This window comes from Leopardus geoffroyi, chromosome B4 (assembly GCF_018350155.1).
Source record: "Leopardus geoffroyi isolate Oge1 chromosome B4, O.geoffroyi_Oge1_pat1.0, whole genome shotgun sequence".
Lineage (NCBI taxonomy): Eukaryota > Metazoa > Chordata > Mammalia > Carnivora > Felidae > Leopardus > Leopardus geoffroyi.
The window spans coordinates 16,135,669-16,151,850 of NC_059341.1; the positions used below are offsets into that span (position 1 = coordinate 16,135,669).

The following is a 16,182-nucleotide window of genomic DNA, read 5'->3' on the forward strand; positions in this document are numbered from 1 at the left end:
CAAAAATAAAATCCAATAGCCTTCATCTATTTGGAGGGTGAGGTAGAGAGGAAAGGGGTAAAAGAGAGTGAAAAGCAGCTGCTGCAGAGTTATGTTTAGCTCTATGGCCCTTTTACAAGCCCTAGTTCACACTTATCTTGGATTTCTGAAGCTCACAATTATGATCCCTGTGTGAACATAGACAACAGCAAAAAGTCGAATAAAACATCATTACAACTTTCAGTTTGAGGCAGCAAAGAGCGAAAAGTGCCTGATTCTCTCTCTTCCAGACTATTTACATTCTTATGAAAGTACACAAGTCTACACAAAATGACAACCGCACATTGTGATGGCAACAGAGAGCTGCTTCAGAAATTTGTCAGATCCCGGGGAGAAATACTGTTAACAAGAGGGTATATGGAACCACACGGAGAAATTACCAGCAGCTGATGAATCAGCAGGTCCGGGGAGAAAAAAATTAGGGTGGTTTTGATCTTTCTCCCACTGTCTACCTTTCTTTACCTGAGCAAAGAGAGCCTGCCCCAACCAGAAAATCAGGTGGCTGTTCCCACACAAGAAGGACCTGCTTCCGGAGACAGCGGAGGCTGTTTGAATGCTGATGTGCCAAGTACTCATTCATTATTCCCTTTCTACATTCTCTTGAGATTATATCTATGCATATTATTGTATTGTATTGTATTATATTATATTATATTATCATGTTATTATATATTATATTATATTATATTATATTATATTATATTATATTATATTAATTATACTATAACACTGAAGGAATGGGACAGGAAAGGGAATCAGTCACCACACCCTGGAATGTAAAGGAGGTGGCAGCTATGAGGAGAGCTCCAGGACCCCAGCCCTCTCTGGATTTCAGGTGATATTTGGCATGCACTACTCCTCTCAGCAGCAAAAGTCCAGGTCGTTTAGGATAACTTCAGAACACATGCACTTTCTGGCAGTCATGAGATCAACACATGAGAACGAGACAGATTTGAGGCTCCGTCTTTAAAATACTCAAATTAGTAAACTTTATGTTACTTGTATTTTACCACAATTTATTTTTAATTTGAGTTTTAAAAAAACAGACATTTGTTTATGGCCTGTATGGCTCAGCCTCTCGCCTGGTGTGTGCTCTAAGAAGGGTAATCTTTCAGCCCCTGGTAGGAGCCAAAAGGAGTTCTAAGATATCCTGTCTGATGAGCACAAGGCTAGAGAGAGGCCTTCTCATGCAGAGATATCTAAATCAAAAAGAAGCCAAAAAAAAAAAAAAACCCACAAAACAAAATATAAAACGTGTTAAAAGATTCTCTAACTGGATCCCTCTGGAAGATGGAAGCAGAGTAGGAGGACCCTAGGCTTGTCTCTTCTCAGGAACACAACTAGATAACTATCAAGTCATTCTGAATACCCCAAATATCAACCTGAAGATGACAGGACAAACTCCACAACTAATGGGGGAGAGGAGGCCACATCAAAGAAGGTAGGAAGTGGTTTAGGGGAGAAATGAATCACAGTTGCTATAGAGGGGAGAAAGCCATGGTCACGGAAAAGGGAAAGAGACAGAGAGAGGAGCACATAGGTGAAGGCACAAAGAGAACGTTTCCCCAAAGCCACTGGTGGAGAAAAACAAAAGGGGCTGAATTTCGGAAGTTCTTGCAACCATTGGGCTTAAAGCCTGGAGTGTTAAATAAAGGTCAGAGGAGTTGGCTGGGATACAGCCTTGAGGGCACTGCCCTGTTCCTGGAGAAAAGGCAGGCAAACAACCTAGGGGCAGATGGCATGGAAACAGCGATGTGAAGAATGCCTGGGCCACACAGTGGGGAGATAATTCACTCTCCACAGAGGGCACCCTTGAGAGGCAGAGTCCGCAGAGACACCTCTCCGAGGACAGGGCAGATGGCTGGCACCATTTCCCTCCCCCATCCCTCGGCATAAACACAGAGCCACCTGTGGGAAGCAGCAAAGCTCCAACACTGGCTGCCTAACTTGCTTACACCAAACTCCACACCCCTGCACTCTGACAGGACTGCCCTTCTCAGTCAAGCCTGCCTCAGTCCCAGTGTGGCAGACCCCTTCCCCAGAAGACCAGGACAAACCCTTGCCCACACCACGTCTCCAGACCAGAGAGTTCTGCAGGGCCTCAGTTCTGGTGGCAGTGGTGTCAGGTCTCATATCACAAGCAGACCAGAGCACTCCTAGTAAAAGTTACGCCAAAGACCAAACACTGCTCACAGCAGGTGAGAAGAGCCTCTCCAGACAACTGGCTTGAAGGATAGAGCAGCCAAAGCACAACAGTAGAGTGCACACAGCACACACTAGAGACACTCCTAGAGCACCAGCCCTGGGCACTACATGACCTCTTCTTCATAAGGCCATTACTTTCAGGAACAAAAAACAAATGGGCTTCCTAACACAGAGAGGAAGGCAGAGACTTAGACAAAATGCCAAGATGAAGGAATTAATCCCAAATGAAAGAACAAGATAAGGCCATGGCCAGAGATCACAGCTAAACAGATATAAGTAACATGTCTGATGGAGAATTTAAACCACCTATCATAAGGATATTCACTGGCCTTGAGAAAAGAAGACATCAGTGAGACTCTTACCACAGAGATAAAAGAGTTAAAAAAGAATCAGAAATGAAGAATATAATAAATAAGATTAGAAACAGACTTGATGAAATGAAGAGCAGGCTAGGAGAATAAGAGGAATGAACTAGTGATACAGAAGACAAAACAGTAGAGAATAACGGAACTGAACAAATGAGAAAAAGAATTATGGAACACAAGAACAGAATTAGGGAGCTCAGTGACTTCATCAAACGTGATAACATCTATTATAGGAGTCTCAGAAGAAGAAGAGAGAAAGGGGGGGCAGAAAATTTATGTGAAGAAATAATAGCTGAAAACATCTCTAATCTGGGAAAGGAAACAGGCATCCAGATCCAGGAGGCATAGGGAACACCCATCAAAATCAACAAAAGCAGTCCAACACCAAAACATATTGTAATTCAATTTGCAAAATATAGTGATGAGAAAAAACATCTTAAAAACAATACAAAAGAAGTCATTAACTTACAGGGGAAGACAAATAATGCTAGCTGGAGATTTCTCAAGAGAAACTTGGCAAGCCAGAAGGGAGTGGCATGATATATTTCAAGGGCTGAATGGGAAAAATCTGCAGCCAAGAATACTTTATCCAGCCAGGCTGTCATTCAGAATAGAAGGAGAGATAAAGAGTTTCCCAGATAAACAAAAACTAAAGGAATTCATGACTACTACACCATCCCTGCAGAAATATTAAAGGGGATTCTTTGAGTAGAAAGGAAGGACCAATAGTGGCAAAGACAAGAAAGGAACATAGAAAATTTCCAGAGGCAGCAACCAAACAAAAAATAAAATGGCAATAGATACGTATCTATCAACAATGACTCTGAATGTAAAAAAATAAATAAAAAATAATTACTCTCAATGCAAGTAGACTAAATGCTCCAATCAAAAGACACAGGGTGTCAGGATGCATTAAAAAAAAACAAAACAAGATCCATCTACATGCTGCCTGCAAGAGACTAATTTGAGACCTAAAGACACCTGCAGACTGAAAGTGAGGGGATGGAGAAACATTCATCATGCAAATGGATGTCAAAAGAAAGCCAGAGTGGCAATACTTATATCACAAAAAAAAAAAAAAAAAAAAAAATAGACTTTAAAACAAAGACTGTAACCAGAGATGAAGAAGGGTACTATATCATAATAAAGGGGACAACCCAGCAAGAAGATCTAACAATTGTAAATATTTATGCAGCCACCATGGAAGCACCCAAATATATAAAACAGTTAACAACAAACATTAAGGAACTAATTGATAATAATACAATAGTAAGGGACTTTAACATCCCACCTGCACCAGCGGACAGATCATCTAGACAGAAAATCAACAAGGAAACAATGGCTTTGAATGACACGCTAAACCAAATGGATTTAACAAATACATTCAGAACATTCCATCTTAAAGCAGCAGAATACACATTCTTCACAAATGCACATGGAAAATTCTCCAGAATAGACCACATACTGGGTCACAAATCAGCCCTACAAAAAGTCTGAAATCATACCATGCATATTTTCAGATCACAACACTATGAAACTTGAAGTCAACCACAAGAAAATATTTGGAAAAAAATAAAAATAAAAAATAATAAAAAAAAAAGAAAATATTTGGAAAGTTCTCAAATACATGGAGGTTAAGGAACATCCTACTAAAGAATGAACGGGTTAACCAGGAATTTTAAAGAAACTAATAAATACATGGAAGCAAATGAAAATGAAAACACAACAGTCCAAAACCTTTGGACTGCAGCAAAGGCAGTCCTAAGAGGAAAATACATTGCAACTGATGCCTATCTCAAGAAGCAAGGAAGGACCCAAATATACAATTTAACCGTATACCTAAAGGAGCTAGAAAAGGAACAGAAAAAAAAAAAAGCCTAAAGCCAACAAAATAAGAGAAATAATAAAGATTAAAGCAGAAATAAACAATGCAGAAACAACAACAACAAAAAAATGGTAGAACAGGTCAATGAAACTAAGAGCTGGTTCTTTGAAAGAATTAACAAAATTGCTACATCCCTAGCCAGAATTATCAAAAAGAAAAGAGAAAGGACCCAAATAGGTAAAATCATGAATGAAAGAGGAGAGAGAACAACCAACACCACAGAAATATAATTATAAGAGAATACTATGGAAAATTATATGCCAACAAACTGGGCAATCTTGGAAAAATGGATAAATTCCTAGAAACTCACAAACTACCAAAACTGAAACAGGAAGAAATAGAACAGACTGATAACCAGAAAAGAAACTGTATCGGTAATAAAAAATCTCCCAATAAACAAAAATCGAAGGCCAGTTGGCTTCACAGCTGAATTCTACCAAACATTTAAAGAAGAGTTAATACCTATTCTTCTGAAACAATTTCAAAAAATTGTTCAATTTCAAACAGTTTCAAAAAAATTTGGAAACTTCCAAATTCATTCTATGAGGCCAGCATTACCCTGATGCCAAAACCAGACAAAGAGTCCGCTAAAAATGAGAAGTACAGGCCAATATCCCTGATGACCATGGATGCAAAACTCTCAATAAAATACTAGCCAACTGAATCCAACAATACATTAAAAGAATCATTCACCACAAGCAAGTGGGATTTATTCCTGGGTTGCAACTGTGGTTCAATATTTGCAAATCACCCAACAGGATACACCACATAAATAAAAGAAAGACTAAGAACCAAATGATCTTCTCAATAGACGCAGAAAAAGCATTGGACAAAGTACAACATCCATTCATGGTAAGAAACCTCAACAAAGTATGACATTCCTCAACATAACCAAGGTGATACAACAAAAACCCACAGCTAATATCATCCTATGGTCAGGAACAAGACAGAGATGTCCACTCCCATCTGTTTTATTTAACATAGTACTAGAAGTCCTAGCCACAGTAATCAGACAGCAAAAAAATAAAAGGCATCCAAATCAGCAAGAAGAAGTAAAATTTTCACTCTTTGCAGATGACATGACCCTATATACATCAAAAACCCGAAAGGCTCCACCAAAAAATTGCTAGAACTGATACATGAATTCAGTAAAGTTACAGGATACAAGATCAATGTACCGAAATCTGTTGCATTTCTAGACATCAATAATGAAGCAGCAGAAAGAGAAATTAAAGAATCAGCCCCATTTAATTGCACCCCAACCCACACGATACCTAGAAACACACCTAACGAAAGAGGTGAAAGACCTGGACTCTGAAAACAAAACGCTGATGAAAGAAACCGAAGAGGGCACAAAGAAATGGAAAGACAGGGGCACTCGGGTGGCTTAGTCGGTTAAGCATCTGACTCTTGGTTTCAGCTCAGGTCACGATCTCACAGTTCATGAGTTCGAGCCCCACGTCAGGCTTCATGCTGACAGTGTGGAGCCTGCTTGAGATTCTCTCTCTTCCTCTCTCTCTCTGCCATTCCCCAGCTCTCTCTCTCTCTTTCTCTCTCAAAATTAATGAATAAATTTAAAAAAGAAGAAATGGAAAGATACTCCACGCTTGTGGGTTGGAAGAACAAATATTGTTAAAATGTCGATACCACCCAAAGCAATCTACACGTTCAATGAACTCCTTATCAAAACACCAACAGTATTTCAAAGCAACCTTGAAAAAGAACAGCAATGCTGGAGGCATCACAATTCAGGATTTTAAGTTATATTACAAAGCTGTAGTCATCACAAGAGTGCAGTACCAGCACAAAATGGACACGGAGATCAACAGAATAGAATAAAAAACCCAGAAATGAACCCACAACTACATAGTCAATTAATCTTCAACAAAGCAGGGAAGAATCTCCAATGAGAAAAAGTCTCTTCGACAAACAGTGTTGGGAAAATTGAACAGCGACATGTGAGAGAATGAAACTAGACCACTTTCTTACATCATACACAAAAGTAAATTCAAAATAGATTAAAAACTTAAATGTGAGACATGAAACCACTAAAATCCTAGAGGAGAACATGGGCAGTAACCTCTTCGACGTGGACTGTAGCAACTTCTTACTAGACATGTCTCCTGAGGCAAGGGAAACAAAATAAAAAATAAACTATTGGGGGTGCCTGGGTGGCTCAGTCAGTTAAGTGTCCAACTCTTGACTTTGGTTCAGGTCATGATCTCACAGTCGTGCGACTGAGCCCCGTGTCAGGATCTGTGCTCAGTGTAAAGCCTGCTTGAGATTCCGTCTCTCTCCCCCTCTCTCTCTGCCCCTACCCCACTCACCTGCACATGTGACCTCATTCTCTCTCTTTCTGTCTCTCTCTCAAATAAATAAATAAATAAATAAATAAATAAATAAATAAAATTAAAAATAATAAACTACTGGAACTACATCAAAATAAAAACTTCTACACAGTGGAGAAAATAATCAATAAAACTAAAAGATACCCTATGGAATTAGAGAGGACATCTGCAAAAGATATATCTGATAAGTGGTTAATATCCAAAATATAGGAAGAACTTATAAAACTCAACACTCCAAAAAACAATTAAAAAATAGACAGAAGAAATGAATAGACACTTTTCCAAAGAAGACACACATATGGCCAATAGACACAGGAAAAGATGCTCACCATCACACATCATCAGGGAATACAAATCAAAACTATAATGAGATGGCACCTCACACCTGTCAGAATGCTAAAATCAACAACACAACAAACAACACAAGGTGTTGGCAAGGATGTGGAGAAAGGGGAACCCACTGCACTGCTGATGTTGATGAGAATACTCTAGAAAACAGTATGAAGGGTCTTCAAAAAGTTAAAAATAGAACTACCCTAGGATTCAGCATGGCACTAGTAGGTATTTACCCAAAGAACACAAAAACACTAATTCAAAGGGATATTGTACCCCAATGTTTATAGCTGCATTATCTACAATAGCCAAACTTTGGAAACAGCCCAAGTGTCCACTGACTGATGACTCGCTAAAGGTGTGATACATACATACAATGGAATATCACTCAGCCATAAACAAGAATGAAATCTTGCCATCTGCAATGATGTGGACGGAGCTAGAGTATTACCCTAAGCAAAATAAGTCAGTCAGAGAAAGACAAATACCATATGATTTCACTCATATGTGGAATTTAAGAAACAAAACAAATGAGCAAAGGGGAGAAAAAAGAAAAGGAGAGGTAAATCAAGAAACAGACTCTTAATTATAGAGAACACACTGAAGGTTACCAGAGGGGAGGTGGGTGGGGGGAATGGGTTAAATAGATGATGGGGATTTAGGAGTGCACTTAACGATAAGCACTGGGTAACGTATGAAGTGTTGAATCACTATATAGTACACCTGAAACTAATATTTAAACACTGTATGTCAACTAACTGGAATCTAAATAAATGTTAAAAAAATATTCTCTAACTTGGGAGAACAGTGTTCCCAAGATGTAAGAAAAAATTATAGTTTTAAAAGATATTCACTATAAGAAACAGAAGAAATCTTGAGAAAGCATTTGCTTTGTGTTCTCAATAAAATGCAAGAAAACTTGAAGTTAGAAATGGAGGGTGAGGTTTATTAAAAGTTTACTTAGATGCTTTCTAAGATGTAAGTAAATTGATGTGATAAGGTGCAGGCTGAAAGGAGAAAAAAATTGTAAAGAATAAAAATGTAATAGATTTACTGTTCTAGACAGGGCAAAACAGAGAACTGACACTACAGAGAAATAATTCAGTAATGTAGAGGACAGCTTTGAGCAGCCTTCCCAGAGGGCAGAAGGAAAACAAACACACACACACACACACACACACACACACACACACACACACACACAAACACACAGAGAAAACCAAACTAAAAAAAAATAATAATTGTTTACATGGAAAGGCAATGGTGGCGAAGAAGTATAGCAATGCAGGACAGAAAATGAAAAATCAATTCACAGAATACAGTCAGAATGTGTGGAACACATCAAATAATCCATGATAGGACACAAAAGAGAATAAATAGGCCAGTGGATTAAAAACGTTTACTGACAAAATTAACTGCAAGAGGTCACCCAAAAGACGTATCGCTGGAAAGTTAAAAATTTTTAAGTAGAAAGAAAAATCCTCTCCGGATCCATAAAACAAATCATCAAACAGGTGACTTTTGAAAAAATAAAAGTTAAGGGGAGCCTGGGTGGCTCAGTAGGTTAAGCATCCGACTCTTGATTTCAGTTTGGGTCATGATCTCAAGGTTTGTGAGGCTGAGCCCTGCATGGGGCCCTGTGTTTGAGATATTCTCTCTCTCTCTCTCTCCCTCTCTCTCTCCTTCCTCTCTCAAAATAAATCAATAAATTTAAGAAAAGAAAAATGGAAAGTTAAGACTGCTCCTATTTGTTTTTCAGGGCCCTAAAAGGCAGACAATAGAAGAACAGAAATCTTAAAAAATTTGAAGACAGAAACCAAAAACAGTGGAGTCAGGATGCAATATTTCAATACTTATATGTGAATAACAACAATTGCACCCTGAGGCGCCTGGGTGGCTCAGTGAGTTAAGCATACAACTTTGGCTCAGGTCACTGTCTCACGGTTCGTGGGTTTGAGCTCACAGCTCAGAGCCTGAAGCCTGCTTCAGATTCTGTGTCTCCCTCTCTCTCTGCCCCTCCCCTGCTCACACTCTGTCTCTCTCTTTCAAAATAAATAAACATTAAAAAAATTAAAAAAAAAGAATCTATACTCAGTATTTCTAGATTTGTAAGCAAGAGTTTAATTCAAATTTAAGAAAAAGAATTCTCAAAGGAGAAAGCACATGATAGAATAATAGCTTAATAGAAGCTCACCCCAGGGTGCCTGGGTAGCTCAGTCGGTTGAGCGTCTGACTTTGGCTCAGGTCATGATCTCCCGGTAGAAGAGTTTGAGCCCCACATCGGGTTCTGTGCTGATGGCTCGGAGCCTGGAGCCTGATTCTGTATCTCCCTTGCTCTCTGCCCCTCCCCCACTCATGCTCTGTCTCTCTCTGTCTCAAAAATAAATAAACATTGGAAAAAATAAAATAAAAGCTCACCCCTTTCGCCACACGCCAAAAGAAGTTGTACAGGGAGTAAAGGTTTAAATATGTAAGAGTGCATTTAAAATGTACACTTAGCATAACAAATACATCAATAAATGATCAGTAAGTATCAATTCAGAAGCCGAATTGAGAAAGAAAAGTAGATATAAATGACAGGAATACAGAAAGGTTGAAAACTTGTACAGATTACATAACCACAGACGTAATTAAATGTTAACTAAATTAGAAAATCAATTTAAATGCACGGTAAATAACTTTTCTATTTTTGGTCTTCCTAAACCTCTTATAAATCACTAAGAAAACAGAGCATCTTGATATGAATATCAAGAGTATGAAAAGCCAACTTAGAAAAAAATAAAATAACAAACATCTTAAAAGTTAAACACACTGGTAAACAAATAAATACAAACTGAGACATAAATAAAGTGATTATCTCTTGAGAATGAAACTGGAAAGATGAACAGAGTCGAATAGACAGAACAGTCAAGAGTTGTAGGGGCGCCTGGGTGGCTCAGTAGATTAAGCGTCGGACTTCAGCTCAGGTCACGATCTCGCGGTCCGTGAGTTCGAGCCCCACGTTAAAAAAAAAATAAAAAAAAAAGCTTTTAATAAAAAAAAAAACCGTGAAATAAAATCTCTGCATGACGTTCCCTACAGTAATGACTTGGGATATAACACAACTGATACTTGATGTCTGCCTTCCCTGGAAGCCGGGGTCTCAAACAGGGACGAGTCAAAGTTCTACAGCAGGGAGAAAGGGTCACAGGGAGTGCGAAGACAGCCCATTAATGGAAACAAGCAGGTGAAGCTCTATGGGAGAGCAGAAAAGTAGAAGGAGGGTCCCCACATCTCCGGAAAACTCACAGTCCTATCATCCCAGATGGCGCCCTGAACGTGGGCAACAACAAGCAGGACTTTCAAAGCACAGCTGCTGCTACCCAGGAAAGCCCAGCCAGCCACAGCTCCTGAATCCCCACTACGGATGCTGAGGCCAGAATGGACGCTGCACTAACAGGTGCCAAGCCACAACGGGCACCTGGATCGTTCCATGGAGGGACCCTGGGATCCCAAGCCGGCTAGTTATAGAGCCTTGCTCTGGCCACGTGATTAACATTGCCATAGTCCAACCTCTCCTAATGTGAGAACTTTATGGCATTATAGCACGTTTTCCTGGACTTCTTTTATAATCAAAAAATGAAATTAACACGAAGAAAAAAGTATTCAAAAAGAAGAGAATATTCAATTAGTATTTTTTTTTTAATTCCAACGACTTGTAAATTTAAAAGTACTCTTGGGGCGCCTGGGTGGCTCAGTCGGTTAAGCGTCCAACTTCGGCTCAGGTCGTGATCTCATGGTTGGTGAGTTGGGAGCCCCACGATGTGGGCTCTCTGCTGTCCCCTCTGAGCCCCTCTGTCTCTGTCCCTCCCCCACTCTCTTTCTCAAAAATAAATAAACATTAAAAATTTTTTTTAAAAAGCACTCTCCTAAATAACTATGGAGATAAAAGTTATTTAAAATTTTAATGTAATTATAGGGGCACCAGGCTGGCTCAGTGGGTGGAGCATGTACCTCGTGATCTTGGGGTTGTGAGTTGGAGCCCCACATTGGGTGCAGAGATTACTTAAAAAAAAATAAAATCTTAAAAAAATTTTAATGTAATTATAAACAATTTAGAATATATTTTTAAAAATCTGAAGACTATGTATCCAAACTTAAGGAACAGATCCAAAGCTGTATTCAAAGGAAAAATCACAGTAGTAAATTTTAGTAGAAAATATTCAGTAATAAATATTTCTGTTACAAAGAAAAATGGGGGGAAAAAAGCATTCACTTCAAGGCATTAAGTTGGAAAAAAAAGGTATGACTTAAAAAAAAAAGGTAATACAAAGGAAATACAACATGGAGAAAATATCAGAACTGACAAATAAATCCAAGAGCTGGTTGTATGAACAAACCCATGACAGACTTTGCCAAAGCTTATTAGAAAGAGAAAGCATCCATTGTAATGGGGTTATATTTTGAGAATTATTATTAAATTTTTCTCTTTTGTCTTTCTGACTTTGACATGACTTTTCCCGAAGTCATTTTAAAGCATCTTTTGGGGGATTCTGGAGAGAGAAAGACTTGTTACTGAAAAAATGCAAAGAGAAAGCATAAGGTGATATTCAGCTTTAGCTAAGCAAAACAAGATATGCTACTGCCCCAAGAAAAGATTTTCCAAATTCCTCTCATTCTGCCTCTTTAGCAATTAACCATCTTACTTGGAAGACACAGCTCCTGGAGCTTTCTCAACCTTTTTACTCCTGGTCCCCACAAATCACCATTAAGGCTTAGGTTTGAATCAGGCCTGGAGGTCTGAGTCAGGACAAAAGAAAATAGGAAGGGCAGGGGTAACCTGCACATTTCTAACTGGGAGCAAGGGCGGAAAGAAGACAGAAAAAGGAGGAGGAGAGCTCTGGCTTGGGGACAGAAAGGTAAGGGTAACCACAAAGGGTAGAGGTGTTTGGCCTCCTCCCCCAACTGGGACGCTGCAAAGAGATCACCTCTTGGGCCACCTCCCATCCTGAAATTAACTGAGAGTAGGGCATGGGGCAAGTAGAGGGAGGCCCTGATAGTTAATTTCCTGAACCAGCTTTGGTTCTTCTATGTTTAGATGGGTTCCAGAAATAGCCAAGACTGGCTATGAAGCGAGCTGGCCGGAGCTAGTTGAGAGAGCATCAGAGCAAATGTCGCAGAGTGACAATGCAAGATAGGACTAAAAGAGAATCTTCACCAGATCCCTGAGAGGGAGCATCAGAAGCTCACTCAGGTGAGGTTGATATAGCGGGGTCCCAGTAGGGTAGAACACCTGAGGAAAAAGAACGAACCACAAGCTGCAGCTTTCCCAATTGGCTGTGAGCTAATAAATGTAAAGTGCTTATATCCGTATCTGGTCCATTACAACATTCAGTAAGTGTTGGCCATCCTTAACTGCTATTAGCATTACTATTATATGATAACTTTTACCTATTACCTGCAGTGCGGGGCTCATGAAGGAAACAGCGAGCAGATCAGCTACAGACAAATTAAGAAATTAGAATTTCCTACATAATCTAGTAGCATAAATTAAAAATCGTACCCCTGCTACATAAATAATCAAAATCATAAGTGATAAAAGGGAGATAAACCAGACAGGTTTTAAAAAATATAACAGAATGGTCTAAAGAATCTTTGAACCAGATTCAGAGAAAACATATGAATTACCTATATTAGCTCAAGAAGTATGCAAAGTAGAAAAGAAGTATGCCAAAAGAAGCTGAAAAATTCATCAAAGAATTACCTCAAAAAAGGCCTAGGACCAGATAATTCAATTAGTGCATTCTTTCTAATTTCCCCAAGGGGAAACGCCAAAATGGGTAACAGCACTAAGGCCTGGAAAGAGATGGAATGTTCCCCAAATCACTGGAAAGCTATGCTATCTATAGTATATAACCCTGCAAAACATAAAACTAGAGGCCACCATTTTTCTCAAAAGCCTTGTGACCCCAGGATTTCTTTGTGCCTCTAACATGCTGTAAAATTCCAGCACAGGAATTTTGTGAGAGGTTGTTTCTGCCCTTCAAGATTCCTTCCAGGCTCCCCCTCTCCCCCCCCCCCCAACCCTTCTCTGGACCCTGCAGGAGCCACACAGGAGTCTGGGGTCATGCAATCCGAAGATTCAGATGGTCCAAGAGCCAAGAATATACAGAAGGAAACACAGAGGGAAAGGGAGTCACAAGAGATAAGCAGAGGAAAAGAGACAGGACACAAAATTGAAGTAATAATAGCAATGCTGAGGCCCAAAGCAGTACATTCTTCGGGTGAAAATGTAAATTGAATCAACTCTTCGAGGATGTAATTGGCCATGTGTATTTGGAACCTACAATGTACATACCCTAACCTAATAATACAACTTCTCTCACTCCATCCCGGAGAATTTAAGATGAAGGTAAAGATTTACATACACAGATACACTTAATAGAATTATTAACAGCAAATAAAAACAGAACAGGAAACAATCTAAATATCTGGAAGCACAAACGGTTAAACAGATGATGGTACATTCATATGATGAATTATGCAACAATCAGAAGCAATGTTGCCGTGGGGGGTGGGGGGGTTAATGAAATGTACTGCATGTGTCCAGGTTTTTAGGAAAAAAGGCAGAACACAAACAATAAAGTATAATCTTCAGTATATTTTTTAAATATACCTACAGAGGAAAAACTCCTGGAAGAATACAGACCAAAGCCTTAATATGATCTCTGGGTGGCAGAGCTCTCGGTGAATATTTTTTAATACATTTCTCATTTTACCGAACTTTCTGCAACAAGCATGAATTACTTTTATAATCAGAAAAAAAAAAAAAGATTTAAACCAAAAAATGATTGCACACGGATAAATAGTCCTCGAAGTGAAAAAGAACAATTTTAAGTCTCCATTCACTAAGGAGACAAAACATTCTCAACGCTGTGCACAGAATTCCCCAAACGTGAATCTTACCCGTGTGCCCTGGATAGCATAAAGACAAAAAACACACCGACCAAATCCCTCTATAGACAGGCTGAGCTGCCTCTCTTGGGGGTTTTCAACACACGGTTATGCAGAAGGGGCCCGGGCACCCATTTTTTAAAGTGCAGCTGTTTGAGCATCTCCCTTGGTTCCAAGAACCTCTACACGGAGGAACAGTCTTTACAGAGGAGGCTGAGGGAGTGTGAGGGGACACACACACACACACACACACGACCAAACCCACTCAGTCTTGCGGTCCCAGCCAGACACCTCGAAGCGAGTCCTGCGGGTGCAGCCGTGCCCCACCCGCGCCCCGCAGCCGCCGAGCCCCCGCCCGCCCGCCCGGCGCCGCGGGTACCTGTTCGTGGGGCGCGGCAGCTGGGTGGCCGGGCTCCGGAGCGTCCTCAGCGCGGCGGGGGTGCCGCGGGTGGCGTCCCTGCTCTCCTCCACCGAGAGCCTGCACAGCCGGGAAGAAAACTAAGTTGTTACACCTCGCTGGCAGGCTCGGCAGCGGCCGCGCGCTCGCACCTGGCCGGGGCGTCCCCGCGCGCCCCGGCTCCCCCAGCGGCTCCCAAGCCCCGGAGTTTGAAGCCGCGTAGGGCGGGGAGGGAGGGAAAGCACGGACCAGAACGGCGAGCCCGGGACACTGCCGGGGACCCGACGGCAGGTCCCGCTCCGCGGCGACGCCCGCCGGAGCCCTCGCAACCCTCTCCGCCACGGCGGGTGCCCACCCGGTCCGAGCGTCGCCCCTCGGTCACCCCCACCCGGCCAGCCCTGCCTCCTGGACGCCCCGCTTCCCGGCCCACCCTCGTGCGGCCGCCGCCCGTCGGCTGCCCTCCGCGGCGGCCGAGAGTCCGCGCCCCGAGTGGGGCGGCTCGGCGGCGGGGGTCCCCGGGGCGGGGGGAGGGGGGGCTGGGCGCGCGCGCAGGGCGGGGGTCGGCCGGGGCGCGGCGGGTGGGGGTACCTGGAGCGGGCGGGCGCGTCGGTGGAGCACCAGAGCAGGCGCAGCAGCAGCGACAGCAGCAGGCCGGCGAGCAGGGCGAGCAGCGCGCCCCCCGGCCGCATCCTGATCCCCACGCACGGCCGCCGCCGCGGCTGCCCCGGCGAAGCGCAGCCCGGCCGGCCCGACTTGCCGCTCCCGCCGCCGCCGCCGCCGCCGCCGCAGCCGCGCACACCTCCAGTGTTCAAAGGCGGCGGGGAGGGGCGACGACGGCGCGCGGCGCGGGCCCGCACTCCCCGGCGCCCCGGCCCAACCCGCACGCCGTGCGGGGGCAAAGGGAGAGGGCGCGCGTGCCGGCTCTCGCCTTCTGGCGCCCAGCCCCGGACCGCGGAGCTCGGCGTTCGGGTGGCGGTGGCGACTCGCCGTGCTCGCCTCCTCTCCTGCCGGAGGCGCTCCGAGCTGCTGCGGGCTCTGGTCGCCGCCGCCGCCGCCGCTGCCGCCGCTGCTGCCGCCGCTGCCGCCGCCGCCGCCGCCGCCGCCGCCGCCGCGCGGGGTCACCTGAAGGTTGGGACTCGCGAGCTGGACTCGGTGCTGATTGGGCTCCAACTTTTGTGCGCCCTCGCCTTCTCCCGGGTGCCCGCGGGCTCTTCTCCGGAGCCCACGCAGCTCGCCCAAGCACACCACAACTCGTTCTCCGTCCCTGCGGGGCAGAGCGAGGACTTGGAGGGGGTGGAAGAGGAGAGAAGAAAGGGCCCACTTCAAAACTTTCAAAACTGTGTAGTCGTTCAGCTGGACCGCCCCACGCAAAGGTCGCTAGGGACTTGGTTTTGTTGGGTAGATCCTGGTACCCGAGGGAAGGAGTACCCTCCCCTTGCTGCGACGCAGATTCAGAGGCACAGAGAATGGATTTCCAGGGGCCGGGCAATCCTTAGGAGTTGGCAAACTACCACCCGAAGGCGGAATTGGGCCGCAGCCTGTTTTTGTAAATAGTTTTCTTTGGAACACCTACGTGCCCGTTCCTTTGTTTTATCCATGGCTGCATATGGCCGTGTTACCTGTGGCTGCTTTTGCGTCGCGAGGGCAAAGTTGAGTAGTGGGGACAAAGATCCTTTG

The 16,182-nt window shown here is 43.1% G+C and overlaps 1 protein-coding gene across 1 annotated transcript in view; it reads right to left on the minus strand.

The window, feature by feature from the left end:
- Positions 1-15,209, minus strand: part of ST8SIA6 (ST8 alpha-N-acetyl-neuraminide alpha-2,8-sialyltransferase 6) — a 150,001-nt gene extending 134,792 nt beyond the window's left edge. Inside the window, exons 1-2 of the mRNA XM_045463406.1 lie at positions 15,094-15,209; positions 14,488-14,586 (exon numbers count right to left, since the gene is read on the minus strand). Coding sequence (XP_045319362.1) covers positions 14,488-14,586; positions 15,094-15,194 — 200 coding nt within the window. The 5' untranslated portion in view covers positions 15,195-15,209. The remainder of the gene's footprint in view (positions 1-14,487; positions 14,587-15,093) is intronic.
- Positions 15,210-16,182: the final 973 nt, after the last annotated feature.